Source organism: Ambystoma mexicanum, chromosome 10, assembly GCF_040938575.1.
Source record: "Ambystoma mexicanum isolate Mex_15411 chromosome 10, UKY_AmexF1_1, whole genome shotgun sequence".
Lineage (NCBI taxonomy): Eukaryota > Metazoa > Chordata > Amphibia > Caudata > Ambystomatidae > Ambystoma > Ambystoma mexicanum.
In genome coordinates this window covers 1,241,818,559-1,241,833,241 of record NC_090932.1, presented here as the reverse complement: position 1 = coordinate 1,241,833,241, position 14,683 = coordinate 1,241,818,559, and the positions used below count along the sequence as shown (strand labels likewise).

General features: G+C 47.9%; 1 protein-coding gene across 1 annotated transcript in view; it reads right to left on the bottom strand.

Annotated features, from left to right (window-relative positions):
• The window catches only part of MED13L (mediator complex subunit 13L), a 2,324,591-nt gene that overhangs the window by 1,259,896 nt on the left and 1,050,012 nt on the right, over window positions 1-14,683 (bottom strand). The window contains exon 6 of the mRNA XM_069619219.1: window positions 1,817-2,008. Coding sequence (XP_069475320.1) covers window positions 1,817-2,008 — 192 coding nt within the window. The remainder of the gene's footprint in view (window positions 1-1,816; window positions 2,009-14,683) is intronic.

Here is a 14,683-nt window from a genome sequence, read left to right as displayed (position 1 = left end):
AGAAGCCAGAGACTGTGCTAAGCTCGAGTGTGCCGCCTTGTCCCATGCTGAAAACTTAGGGAAGGAAGGCCAATGGCTTGAATATCCCAACATATAATTTCTTGAACACTTTTCTTTTTGCATAAAATTATTTACCCACAGTATTTGTATTTAGAAGTAAGGATTGGCAATAGTTAATTAGCATAGGCCCTTTTATTTTGACAGACTATACTAGGACGGCGTTATTTGATGGTCGTAGTTTGCTCCCATCTTTAGATTTAGGATTAGATGGGTGTTTTTCAAACCCCATTGGAGTTCAATAAACACCCTTGAACTGTGGTCACTTGTGTGTCTTACTGTTTGATACCATGCCTTCCTTACACTAGCTAGTCTGTTCCTCTGCAGTGTCTTGCACATATATGTTACTAAGGTTATTTTGTCTTTCTTTTCAATATTCCCTTAGAGTTTTCTTTCTGCATATCAAACTTGCTTCTCCATAGCAAGCTTGTTTATGTGTACCCAGAAACCCTCCGACAGTGATCATGGAGTGCGGTTTGCGCTCCGCTGGTCAGAAACTCATTTGACAATGTTGTGCATCAGAAGAAACACGTTCGTGGGATAGCTGCTTCAGTGCTGCACACACCCAAACGAAGGTCAGGTTGCATTTTCATAAAGAACATACTAGGAACGCAATCTATTGCCTTGCGCTCCTCTCTGGTTATTCCGAAGAAGCATGCAGGCAGAAGAGTCTCTTCGCTCCGAAAAGGTCTACTTACGCGCTCTGGAGGCTCCTCCAGTGGCTTGCTCATGATAAAATGCTCACTGCAATGTAACAGGGTACCCGCTAGGGAAAGCCCAATGTTCACAGATCACACCATGAATTTTGGCAAATATTAGCTACGTCAGGCGAGCAGCTTAACAGTCTATTTCATGCTAATCAATGTTCAATAACAATAATAGATTCCACCATTATAGACTGGTGTGTGAACTTGACGAGGGTGGAAGAGGCCTTGCATCGAAGTAGGCCGCTCATAGATGTTTTGCTGTTCGGCTGCAATTTCCAGGTCCAGCAAGCGTGAAGAATGTTAGCCTTTCGAAAGTAAAAAGGCCAAGTTTGGGGGCTCCTATCTAGTACTCCGGGGGAAGAACAAAATATGTGATGTCTGCGATGGGTCCAATCTGCCCCCGTCTTCAGAAAATCTTCTCAGAATGGGCCTAGGAAAGAGCACCTCCTCCCCGCCTCCCCGACTGCGACCTGCTATTTCAAGAGCTAGGATGAAAGGCAGTTTAGAATGCCTTTAAAGAGTCCAATCTGCAACACTGTAGGGAGGAGCCCAATAAGCTTCTATGTTCAACCCCTCCTTCTTGGGAAGAGACAGGTCCATATCAGATAGGAAATTGGTTAGGAAAACGGTAAACTCAAATTCATTCATTTCCAGACTCACAAGTCACTTGCAGACAGGACTCAGCTAAAATCTACCCTCAAGCCTCTGATACCCCATGGAAGAAAAACGTCCGCACGCCTTATGGATCACAGTAGCCTACCCTGAAACTCCTTTTGACTATGTGAACCTGACAAGACGGGACATGAATACCAAGGTCTACCATTGGCATAAACTGAAAATAAAGTAATTTTAAAGAGGAGAACACCACCCTGTGTAAAGGTGATCCACCCTCCACTCGTGCATGACTTATCCGCATGGGATATGTGGGTAATGTGCACATGTTCATGAATGTTTACCTTTTAAACACATTTTACAAGATTCTGCTACTAGGGAGTTATATAAACAATGTATATAGAGAGAACAGTATGGTCAAAATAATCAAAAACACTTACCAACAATGACCTCAACCGCCACTGGGAAATCGTCATAGATTAACTCCTCTTCCTTTTTCAGACTTTGTTTCTTTTTGAGCACCATGGGGTAAAAATACTGCCATTCTTCTAGTAGTTTCCTAGTTGCAGGGTCTGACATCTTGTAGGCATGGCCAGTCAGGGTTCCGTTCAAGCCATAAGGACTCACAATGACTGCAGAGAGAAGGTTAGAACATTTGTACCAAATAAATGATGATGTCGACTACAACTTTTCACTTCGACCAACTTAAGATCTTATCCACAGACAAGAGGCAAACAGTCGAATAAATCAACACAGACTGACGTCTCCTTGACTACAAAGGAAATCTATTTGGCCCAGCAGTGGAATACTCAGTCGAAACACTAATATACATGGTCAAAAAGCTTCCCTGCATACACTTTGCCTCAGTCTTTCTACAATTGTCCTTCATAGCACTAAAAGAGGCACTGTAGAGGTAGAAGGGAGGTGAGAAGTGTGTGGGTGCAGTGGCTCAAAAAGCCAGTGTAATATAGGTGTAAATAACTAATGAATGTGTGGTGCTTGAGAGTCAGAAGGTGAAATAAAAAAGAAACCATTGATCCAAATGAACTTTGTAAGCTTGTGTGTGGCATTTATGAACAAAGGGGGAACTAAGTAGGATAGATTAGGCAAGAGACCACCAGACCAGGCATGTGCAGGTCACAGGTTTGAACGCCAGCGCAACAACCTGAACCTTGCCACCAAAAAGTTGCAAACCACAGGAAGGCACAATTTCTTCCTGAATCAAAGTTAGCCACCAAGCCTTTGAAGCCTCAAGATGCAACAGGTCCGGATCAACTGGAACAAACAAAACGATTAATGAACCAAACCGATCCAGAGGCTACAGACAATGGTTACTAGAGTCTAGCCAATGAGCAGTGGTAGATTGGGCAAATGGAGGAGTCTCATATAAACTGGGTAAAGAGAGGAGAGACCTATGAAAGGTCACACATGAGGAGGAGAGGAGCAGTCAGCCAAGAGCAAGCAAGTAAGCACCAGCTCACTAGAGAAAGCTAAGACACCTGACAGACTTCAAGGGAGTGCGGAAGCAGCTCAAGGGCTTGAGGAGGCTCGGAAGCCTAACCAAGCTTTTGGACCCTAGATAAGAAGCATGAAGGGCTGGAATGTCTGAGCCTCATTTAACCCCTTAAGTGCCAGCTATCTCGTCCTTGGCATTACATTCCTGTTGCCAAGGATGAGATAGCTCGTCCTTTTAGGCACTTCATTATCCAGCTCAGGCCCAGGGGTTGGATTTCTTTCAGTTTCACATCAGCATGCATAATGCGTGCTGACATGAAACAAAGTAATTTCCACTGCGGCATGCCATTTTCGTCTGAAGCAGTGAAAATTAAAGTTGTTTCTCCACCTTTCTCTCCCTCGATCTGCAGCACTATTGTACCATTTAGATCGAGGGAGGTTTCGTTGGAAAAAAGAGACTCTCCGCTTTCCGATGACACCTTTTTTGAAGCATTGCTGGGCGCGGATCGTGCGCAGAGTGCTCGATCTGCACCCAGCAATGCCACTAGACCACCAGGGATCGGTTTGTGAAGTGGAGGGGGGGGCACTTACTATTCAAGCGACCCCCTCCCCCATGGCCCCCAACACAAGGGGCCACACGTATTGCCCATCTGCCCCTAGGGAAGGGGTAATATTTTTTATTTTTTCTATAATGAAAGGGGTGGGTGGCCCTCTACACACACATCCCCGCCCTAAGTGGATGGGGGCACCTTATGTAGCCCTCACTGGGGGCAGAATACAGCCACTATCTGCCCACCCATCCATTTGGAGTGGGGGGAGAGGGCCACCATAAATCTTGGTGCAGGCACCCCCCCCCCCCCCCCCAAGCATGGGGCTACGCATATTTCCCCCTCCACTAATGTGCCCATCTGTCCCTAGGAAAGGAGGAAAAAAGGGTGTTTTGGGTGGGGTGGGGGGTTGACACTAAACCACCAGTGAATATATGGCATGAAAAGGGGGGGGGGGTGTTCCTCTCCACCCCCCCCCCCATGTGGATGGGGCGCATCTCATGTACCTCTCCCTGGGGGCAGTTTTCTGCCCCCAGGTAGGGCTACATGGGATGCCCCCATCCATTTGGGGTTGGGGGGGAGGGGGAAGAGGGCCACCGGAAATCTTGGCACAGGCCCACACAGTAATGTGGCCATCTGCCTCTAGGTTAGGGGCAAAAAAATAAAATAAGCAAATCTATGTTGTGGGTGGGGGCACCATAAACCACCAGCGACTTACATAATGAAAAGGGGGTTGGCCCTCCCCCCACCCCAAATTGTGGGGGGCTCTCATGTAGCCCTCCCTGGGGGCAGATTGCCAATGCAATCTTGCAATCTGCCCCTAGGAAGGGGCAAATGTGTTTTTACTAGGGAGTGAGTGTCAGTAGACCACCAGTGATGGCTTGAAAGGGGGGCTGTTTTCGGAGTAGCAGTAGTTTTTGCTGGGGTGACCATAGGTAACCAATGTTTTTTGTTTCATTTACAGCTTTGTCTACGTGAGCAGCTGGAACATTATGAGAGTACGTTTTTATTATCATTCTGCGGTTAGGGCCATTGTCAATGGGGTGGGTGGGACTGGGGATGGATTGCTGGTAGTGAGGGCAGGAGTGGGCCGTCCGGGGAGATATTTTGGTGGGTGGGACACAATTGCAGCATCAGGCCACAAATTGCCACCCCATGCCAGCATAAAATTGGTGTTTCCCTGGGAGTGGCTGTCTCCCATGTGGGTGGACCATCCGCAAGCCTAGGCTGCACCTCTGGCTGTGCTGCGTTACAGATGTCACCGCCGGGGAGGAATGGGGATCCTGCCGGGGCTCCCCGGAACTGCCACTGGAATTGGGGATGGTCGACCCACATGAGAGACAAGGCGTCCAAGGCCAGAGGCATCACCTCCGACCATCGTGGAGTTCTGGCTGGCCTGCATTACAGCTTTTCCCCCTGGGAAAGGACAGGGTCCCTGCCGGCAGTGTGTATCAATACCTTTCTGAAGTGAAAACCTGTAACGCAGCCCAGCCAGAACTCCAGGACTGTTGGAGGCGATGTCCCCGGCCTTGGACATCCATTTACCATGTGGTTGTACCGTCCCCAAGCACAGCGGCAGCTCCAGGGAGCCCCCACACCCTCTTCAGGGTACACTACCCTCCCTCAAGGGAAATACTGTAACGCAGCCCAGTCAGCGCTCCAGGATGGTCGGGGGTGATGTCCGTGGCTTTGGGCGGCTGTCTCCCATGTGGTATGACCGTCCAAGTCCAGCAGCGGTTCCAGGGAGCCCCAGCAGGGTCCCCATCACTTCCCAGAGGGAAATTCTGTAACGCAGCTGAGCCAGAGCTCCAGTATTTGTCGGGAGTGATGCCCCTGGACTTGGGTGGCTGTCTCCCATGTGGGTCGACTGTCCCCACGTCCAGTGGCAGTTCCGGCAGGGTCCCCATTCTTCCCAGAAGGAAAGGCTGTAACATGTGATCCCCAACCATCCTGGTATTCTGGCTGGCCTGCATTACAGCTTCTCCCTGCGGGAAAGGACAGGGAATGTCCTGGGCCTCCCGGGAACCACCGCTGGGCTTGGTCGCCCCATATGGGAGACAGCCCACCAAGGCCAGGGACATTACCCCTGACTTTCCTGGAGCTATAGCTGGCCTGCGTTCAAGCTTCTCCCTCCAGGACAAGTTGGGGACCCTGCCAGGGCTCCCTGGGACGGTCATAGAACTTGTGGACGGTTGACACTTTCTTTTCCACCCAGGTAGGTGCACCCACACCTGTAGGAACGCGGTAAGGTAGCACATGTTTTGTTGACGGCGTGTTTTTGGTGGGTGGGCAGAGGGAAATGTCAGAACATTGAGTTTTTGTTGCCAAATTTCAGTCTTTGCCAGGGATTTTGGGTAATAAATTCTGGGGCGATTCGCGCAAGTCAGACCTCTTTGGATTCCCACTGGTGTCTTCTTTTTGGAAATGCATGGGGTTCCCTGTTTTCCTTGGTGGCTGCGACACCCCAGGCCCAAATCTGTAGGTTGTCCACAGGAGCACATTCACGCAAAATCTGCTCTGCCAAAACACTGGTTAACAGTGGTTTAACCTTTTCCCTTTGCGCCCAGGTAGGTGCCGTTTTCATCGGGACACCTGTGGGAACGCGGGAAGGTAGGACATTTATTGTGTTTGTGTGGTTTTCATAATGTTTTTGAACATTTGCTGCTGTATTTTGTCACACAACCCTTTCTTTTCCCAAATGTGACCTACATTTAGTCGCTGCTTTAAGCACTATACACTTTTGTAACCTGCACAAGTCACCTAGCCTTCAAAAGGTCTGCCTGTGTTCTTTCCAAAAATGTATGCGTGTTCTTTCAAAAAATGTATGCGTGCCCTTCCTCATCACATTTGTTGTTCTTACTTACACATGCTAAGTACGTCTGTTAAGGCCGTAAGCATAACAAAAACCTGTGTACCATGGCTCAGTTGTTGGCTTGTGGCAATGCATGTTTTGTGAAACATTACGAAATAAATTTGATTTCCTAACTGAAAGTCAGGGAATGTAGCGGGGGATTGCTTTTCTCAAAATTCACAGAAGCCATTGCATTACCGGGCCAACCATGTCCACCAAACTTTTTTTCCCTGTCATTTTTCCCCAAGCAATGTCATTTTTCCCTACATAGTTGCTGCCTGACCTGCGCAAATCACCCCTTCCTAAACTTGGAATTGTGTCTACTTTTCAGAAATTAATGCCTTGCCCTCTTCCCATTCACTTTCCTATCCTCCTCTTCCATTCAGTCTACGCATGTCCTATTGGAAAAAAAGGGCAAAATCGCCAACCTCTCACTCAATTCAGACCAGCAAACCATTTGTTCCTAGCTCTTAGAAGGAAAACACCACAGGCTTCTTTGTACATCATTTTATTGGCATTTTCTGAAAAAACTAAAATGTTCTCCTTTTTGGTCATTTTCTCTCACCCCCCTACAGCAAAGTAGGATTCCTTGGTGGCGTTATGACAGCCTACATGTGGAAAGAAAAGGGGCAAAATTTGGCCGAGATATCTCATGTACCAAAAAGGTTACAAGGGATTGAATGGCGACATACTGACATCACCAAAAAAGGCCTTGGCATTGGGGGGGGATCCCTTGGCAGTTAAGCGGTTAAAGAACAGACCGCTGGAGTGTGTGCTAGGCAATAAATCCCTGCAAAGAGGGTTGGCACCATTCTGCTTTGAGCAGGAACAAGTGAGCTGGGTACTATATCCCTGTGGCTGTGATTGGGGGGTCAAAAAAGCACAATATTGCTCGACTGAATAGAATGTCATTTATGTACGTTCACGGTGGGGATGTAGGTTTTTACTTCTTTCACTTCTTTTTTTAAACATTCATTTTGTCATTATAGGGCAATACCCTGTTTTCTAATGCTTATTCTTCCACCCACACACCCTGGACATCAACCCTAACTTTATAGCTACCCTTAACCATACCCATTGCCCCATGACTATGTGACGATATAAACTAAGTAAATGCAAGAACTAAATGCAACAATATCTAAGTGTAGAGGTTTTCTTGGCATGGTAAAGGGGACACCCACAGTGTAATCTTTCTCACCATAGTTAGCTTGGCTAGTCTGCAAGTTTGTTGAAAATCAACGCATGTATTGTCCATTCGTTGTGCTGGTTATTGTACCAAAAAATGAACTTCATTTAAGTCAAGACGGTTAGCTCGAAGTTGAGTGTTGTAAGGAAAGACGTGAAGTTACTGTGTAAGGATCGGACCACTAGCATATCAATGAAGGGGAGAAAATATAGCTGACTGATGTGGAAAAAATGAGTTCAATGTGAAAAGACCAGCAGCGTTCGTCAGTCAGCAAACCACATGCTTTTCAGATAAGTTAGGTTTGCACAAGTAAATAGAAAGATTGTATGCTTAGCAAATAAACAGTCCCAAACATCCAAGCCATAAAATACTACAGAATGGGCAAAAAATATTCTAGCGTTCAACACATGCAAACAGACTTCCGATATCCCCTATATAAACATTCATGCACAGTGCGCTGGCATGTCCCAATGTGGTTAGGGTTCTATGGTTACTTTTGTCCTTTGTTAGTATGCACATTATTTTGTTTCCCGATCTCGGAGTTTGAGGATTTCACATGGAAGAAATCCATTCTAAAGACCAATTTCATCATAGGAAGTGTCTCATTAAGTCTTTCCGGAGGTTAGGTGAACTTTGAAGATGTCTGGGACTTTTGGGACGAAATCAGTCCCTTTGTATCATTGCAACTGGCTTACTGTTAATCAGCTTGTGGATTCCTTGAACTACCATAAGACAAGACATCTATGTAAAATATTTTGGGTGTCGTCTTCCATAAACTACTGTGTGATTAGAACTTTGTTCTACTATGTCTAAGTAAATGCAGAGTGGTGGTGACTTAAAAGTGACGATAAAGACCTGACAACATTGTATCTTGTAAAACCAAGTGCTAAAACCTCAAACAAGCTAAATAGAAAAGAACAACCATTACCTTAAGCCAAGAGGTGAACAAGCATTGCCCTCAGCCAAAAGAGACTGAACTAACGGTTCCTAAATAACCATTGCTACCAGAGGAAAAGGGACGAAATAACAATGCTAAAGGTAGAGCTTATACATGGATGACTATGGTGTGGAAGAATCAGCTATTGGTCAGGAACCCAGAGTGTCAAAGCCAGTGGAGGTTGAATTGCAAGTACTTGGTTGGTGGCTTAACAAACGACAAGAGTGGTTTAAAAGTGGCCCTAGAAGGAAGGCAGTGTTAAAAGGAGACAGACATTGCTCGTCTAGCAGAGCAACAAGGGGATTGCAGTAAAGCTTGTCTTTGTTATAACGTTGTACAGAAATGTGGAAAGCGGTTTGAAGTTGTGTTTAAAAAGCAGAAAAGTGGACACCTTATGGTATACACTTGAAGGAGTTCAGTCTAGCAGGAGAGTGGACCAGACAGAAGCAGAAGTAGAAGACTGGGAGTGGATCACCCCGGTATAAGAACAAGTTACTTACCAACTGTAACATTCTTTCTACTGGATGTTCCTCCCACATATTCCTTATCTTTGATAAATGCACTTCCAGCTTGCTGGCCTCTGAAATTTTTTTTCACAGTAGAAGGCGCTGTGCGTCGACATCCCTTGAGTCGGTGTCCCTCGAAGGCCTCTGTATGTGCGCCGACGTCAACATAGGTATAAATAGTCATGTGCAGCGTCCTTTGCTCATTTCCGTTTTGAGGTGCTGTATTTGTCTTGTATGAGATGGTTAATACCCTTGAAGGAGCGTAGGCTTCAACTACAAGGGAAGTTTTACTGCGGGGAAGAATGGGAGGGGGGATAAGGAATATGTGGGAGGAACATCCAGTCGAAAGAACGTTACAGATGGTAAGTAACTTGTTCTTCGAATGGATTGTGTCCTCACACGTATTCATCATCTTTGATAGACTCCCAAAGCAGTAATGTGTATAGGAGGCGGGAGTAAAACGTAATTATATTTTTTTGTTTTATTTTTTTAAATGCACATAGTGCAATATAGCTTTCCCAAATGTAGTCTCCTGGCTAGTGGAGGAATCTAGACTATAGAATTTGGTGAACCTATGTGCAGACGACCATGTGGCAGCCGCATATATATCTTTAATTGGAACTCCTCTTTGGAGAGCTGATGAGGCTGCGATACCACTGGTTGAACGAGCTCTGAGGTTTTGAGGAGGCTCTTTCCCTGCTAATTTATAGCATTCTGTGATAGTTGGTATTATCCATCTTGAGATGGTTTGTTTCGTGATAGGCAAACCTAGTTTATGTCCTGCATACCACACAAACTAATCTGCTTGTCTAATCCTTGCAAGTCTGTTAATGTAAAAACTCAAGGCACGCTTTGGATCCAGCCTGTGCAATATCTCTTGCTCTTTCCCTGGATGAGGAGGAGGGTAAAATGAAGGTAAGGTTATTTTTTGTGTGATCTGGAATTCTGAAACCACCTTTGGGAGGAAATTTGGCTTCACTTTAAGAACTACCTTATCTTTGTGAAAGATTGTAAAAGGAGGAATGCAAGATAAAGCTTGTAATTTGGTCACTCTTCTAGCAGAAGTTAAAGCCAATAGGAAGGCTGTTTTAAGAGTGAGAAACCTTAATGGACAGGAATGAAGAGGTTCAAATGGAGTACCCATCAGAAATTTTAAGACAAGATTTAAATCGCACAGGGGAATTTGAAAAGGAGTTGGGGGAAAAACAGTCAATCCTTTCAGATATTGAATGACTATGGGCAATTTGAAATATGAAGGCTCCTCAGCCGTGCGCTTAAAGATTGACAGCGTGCCGAGGTAACCCTTGATTGTGCCAACTTGAAGGCCTGATTTGCCAAATATAGTAAGAAAGATAACACCATCGGTGTATTACATGAAAAAGGGTCAAAATACTTATCTCTACACCAGCTGGAAAATGAGTTCCAACGGCAGCGGTATAAAGATTTCGTTGCTGGCCTCCTGGCTGAAAGAATCACCTCCATTATGTCATCGGGAGGTCCCAATCCTTGTATCTCAACCTTTCAGAAACCAAGCGTGAAGGCTGAGAGTCCTGAAATCCGGATATAGAACCTGACCTCCCTCTTGTAAGAGAAGATCCTCTCTTTGTGGAAGACGAATCAGAGGACAGATGGACATGTCTAGAAGAACTGGGGACCACGATCTCCTGGCCAATCCGGGGCAATTAGAATCATGGGTTTCCGGAATCTCCTTAACCTCCTGATCACTTGAGGAATGACGGGAACTGGAGGAAACTCATACAGAAGTGGAACCTCCCAGTCCACCACGAACACGTCCCCTAGAGCTCCTCTGCGGAAATTCCCTTAAGCAATACTGATCGCAATTCCGGTTGATACTGGTGGCGAACAGATCCACCTGAGGGGTTCCCCAAAGGATGAAGATCTCTTGAAGGACTTCCTGAGCTAGTTTCCACTCTGAGGGAGACTGTTCTTCCTTCTCAAAGCGTCCGCCGTCTTGTTCTTCTCCCCAGCTAGGTGAACTGCCAATAGAGAGATTCCTTCTTGAATTGCCCAGAACCAGAGCTGCATCGCCTCTCTACACAGCGGCAGTGACCATACGCCGCCTCTTTTGTTGAGGTAGTGCAGGCTACTGTGTTGTCCGTCATTATCAGGACGTTTTTTCCCTGTACTGATGGCAGGAAAGCCTTCAGTGCTAGCCTGATCGCTCTCAGCACTAATAGGTTGTTGTGTAGTCTGGACTCCGATGGAGAACGACCGCTGATAGTCAAGTCGTTGGAATGGGCTCCCCAACCCGTGAGTGAAGCGTCCATGACTACTGTTATCTCTGGTCATGGTTGCCAAAACTGCTCTCCTTTCAAGATGTTCTACCGACAGGCCCTCCACTGAAGGTCTCATGCTACTCTGTCTGGGATTTGTAGGAGATCACAATTCTCAGGAAGAATGTCGGACCACTGGGTCCTTAGCGCCCACTGTAGAGATCTCATTCTCAGGCAAGCCTCTGGCACTAGAAAAATGCAGGATGCCATGAGGCCGAGAAAGCTCAAAAAGTCGAAGGCTGGTAGACTCTGGCCATTTTGAAATCTGGTGACCATCTGTAGAATATCATGAGTCCTCACTTCTGGTGGCAAGGCTTTTCCCAGGGATGTGTCCAGGACTGCTCCAATGAAGTGGAGTTTCTGTGATGGTATCATCTGTGACTTCTTTAAGTTGAGGGAGAAGCACAGTTTGTGGAAGGAGTGGTAAACAATCTAGATGGACCTGAGCTTGTTCCGGGGACACTGCTCTGATCAACCAGTCGTCCAGGTAGGGGTAGACATGAATCCCTTCCCTCCTTAGAATTGCTGCCACAAGCGCCATTAGCTTGGTGAAGACCCTCGGGGCAGAGGTCAGCCCAAATGGCAGAACCCAAAATTGATAGTGAGAGCTGCCAATGCCGAACCTCAGGTACTTCCTGTGCTTGTAATGGATTGGCACATGAAAGCAAGCAGCCTGAAGGTCCCGAGATACCAACCAATACTGAAACTGGAGGGCCTGAAGGATCTAAGAAAGGGTTACCATCTTGAACTTGTCCTTCCTGAGAAATTTGTTCAATTCTCGCAAGTCCAAGATGTGTCTCAATCCTCCATCCTCCTTTGGTATTAGAAAGTAGGGGGAATACCAACCCTTGTTCCTCTCCACTGCAGGTACCGGTTCTATGGCACCTTTCTCTAGCAGGTCTGAAATCTCCTGTATAAGGAGCGGGTCTGGAAACTTCAAAGAGTTGTTCCCTGGTGGATGACTGAGGAGTGTGTAGGCCAGGTAGGCAGCAACCTTGGGCAACTGTTTCCAATGCCCAAGCATCCGACGTAATAGCCTGCCATTCCGTCAGATGTTGAGTTAACCTGCCTCCTACTGGTGTTTTGTATGGGGAGACCTCAGAGGGGTTTAGAAGCGGCTGACGCAGATGTTGAGGGTAAAGCAGCACCTGCTGATGTGGGCTTGGTACCTTTGACCCGTCCACCATAGGTAAATCGTCTTTGGCCCCCTTTGAGCTGGCTGCCCTCTGCCTTTTCCGAATGCAGAGTAAAAACGAAAGGGCTTCCCCCTCCAGGACGTACCTGTGGGGCCATGTGGAGTTTGATGAATTGCAGCCCCAAGGGATTTTGCTGCCACCTTTGAGGTTTGCAATTTCTTCAGACTGATATCAGCTTTCTTGCCAAATAGTGAGGTACTGTCAAAGGGCATATTCAGAAGCCTGGCTTGAACATCAGGAGCAAAACCAGATTTCCGTAGCCAACCAAATCTGCAGATTGTGGTACTCGCCACCATGGCTCTGCTAATGCTGTCAGCAGAGTCAAGACCTGTTTGGAGGGACTCGCACATCGCATCCTTCCCATCTTTGATGATTTTCATGAATGCGTCTCGTTCCTCCCCTTCTGGGAAACGGTCAGCCACCGATGAAGCGCACACGCAAAGGGTGTGACTGAATCTTGCTAGTGTACAAGGAACAAGTTACTTACCTGTAACTGTTGTTCTCCAGCATGGGTCTGGCATGGATTCACATGCTCATGAATATTCCCCGTCGTCAGGCTGGGAATCCTCGGTAAAGAAAAAACCAGTATCAGTTTCGTTTCTGATCTGTCTTTCGCAGTAATAACCAATCACTGGTCTCTGCGTCATACTGACCACAGCCAATGACTGCCCTCTACCTAAGCACCGCCTCTGGAAGCCATCTTCAGATTTGGAAGCACGTGAAGTGGCAGTATGACCAAGTGAAGAGCCGCAGAGGGGTAGGCGGGAGGGTTCGCATGTGAATCCATGCCAGACCCATGCTGGAGAACAACAGTTACAGGTAAGTAACTTGTTCCTTCTCCAGCATGGGGTCTGGCATGGATTCACATGCTCATGAATAAAGAATACATAGCAGTACACACATGCACAACCACGGGAGGTGGCAAAGGCTCAACATTAAGCATCACATCAACTCAACATTAAGCATCTTACCTCCTCACCAGGCTCACCTCAGGCGAACAGGTTGCGCAGCACTGCTTGGCCGACCCTGGACTCCTCACTGGAATCCCGGTCGACGCAGTAGAATTTCGTGAACGTGTGCGTCGACCTCCACGTAGCAGCCCTGCATATGTCCAGCAGGGGCACACCAGATAGGAACGCCGTGGTAGCTGCGATCGCTCTGGTGGAATGGGCTCTCGGACGGCCAGGCAGCGGTCGGTTTGCCAACCGGTGACAGCACATGATACAGCCGGAGAGCCATCTGGAGATGGAAGCCTTCGAGAGAGCCTTCCCCTGATTGACAGGTCCAAAGTTCACAAAGAGTTGTGACGTCTTCCGAAAACCCTTCGTGCGGTCCACGTAGAACTTCAGCGCTCTAGCTACATCCAGCGAGTGCAAAGTCCTCTCAGCCGGCGATGAAGGCGACGGGAAGAACACAGGTAACACCAAGGGTTCGTTGAGATGGAAGTCCGACGGTACCTTGGGCATGAAGGAGGGGTGCGTCCTGAGCACTACCCTCGTGTCGTGGAAAGTCAAGTACGGGGCCTTGCAGGAAAGGGCCTGGATCTCTCCCACTCGTCGTGCGGAGGTGATGGCCACAAGAAAAGCTGTTTTCCACGATAGAAACTTCAACGGGGCCGAGTGCAGAGGCTCGAACGGAGGTCCCATGAGCTTGGTCAGCACCACGTTGAGCTCCCACGCCGGGGCCGGAGCCTTCACCGGCGGGAACGATCTGAACAGTCCCTTCATGAACTCTTTCACCAGACGATGAGACCACAAGGACGTCCGCCCCGTGGTTCTGGTGTATCGGGAGATCGCAGCAAGATGAATCTTGATGGACGCGTGTGCCAGACCAGCTTTGGCCAGCGTCAGCAGGTACGGCAGTACTTGGGGAGCCGTAATCCGTAGAGGGTTAATCTTCTGTGCGTGGCACCAGACAGAGAACCTCTTCCATTTGTGTCCGTAGCATTTAAGAGTCTAGGACGCCCTGGCCTTTGCAAGAACCTCTCTGCAATCGGCCGGGATGTCGTATCCTCCAAACTCTAGCGCTGCAGGAGCCAGGCCTGCAAGTTCAGCGACTTCGGGTCGTGGTGGAGGATGGCGCCTCCTTCCCTGGAGAGTAGATCCGCGTCCGCCGGCAGCTTGATCGGCGGGGACGCTGACAAGTCCAGAAGGTCCGGGAACCATATCTGCCTCGGCCACGCAGGTGCGACGAGGATCATCCTGCACCGTGACCTCTTGAGCTGGTTGACGAGCCGTATTAGCAGAGGCAAGGGAGGGAACGCGTAGAGGAACAAGCCCTCCCAGGGGAACGAGAAAGCATCGCCCATGCTCCTCGTCTGGGGAAACCTGCTGG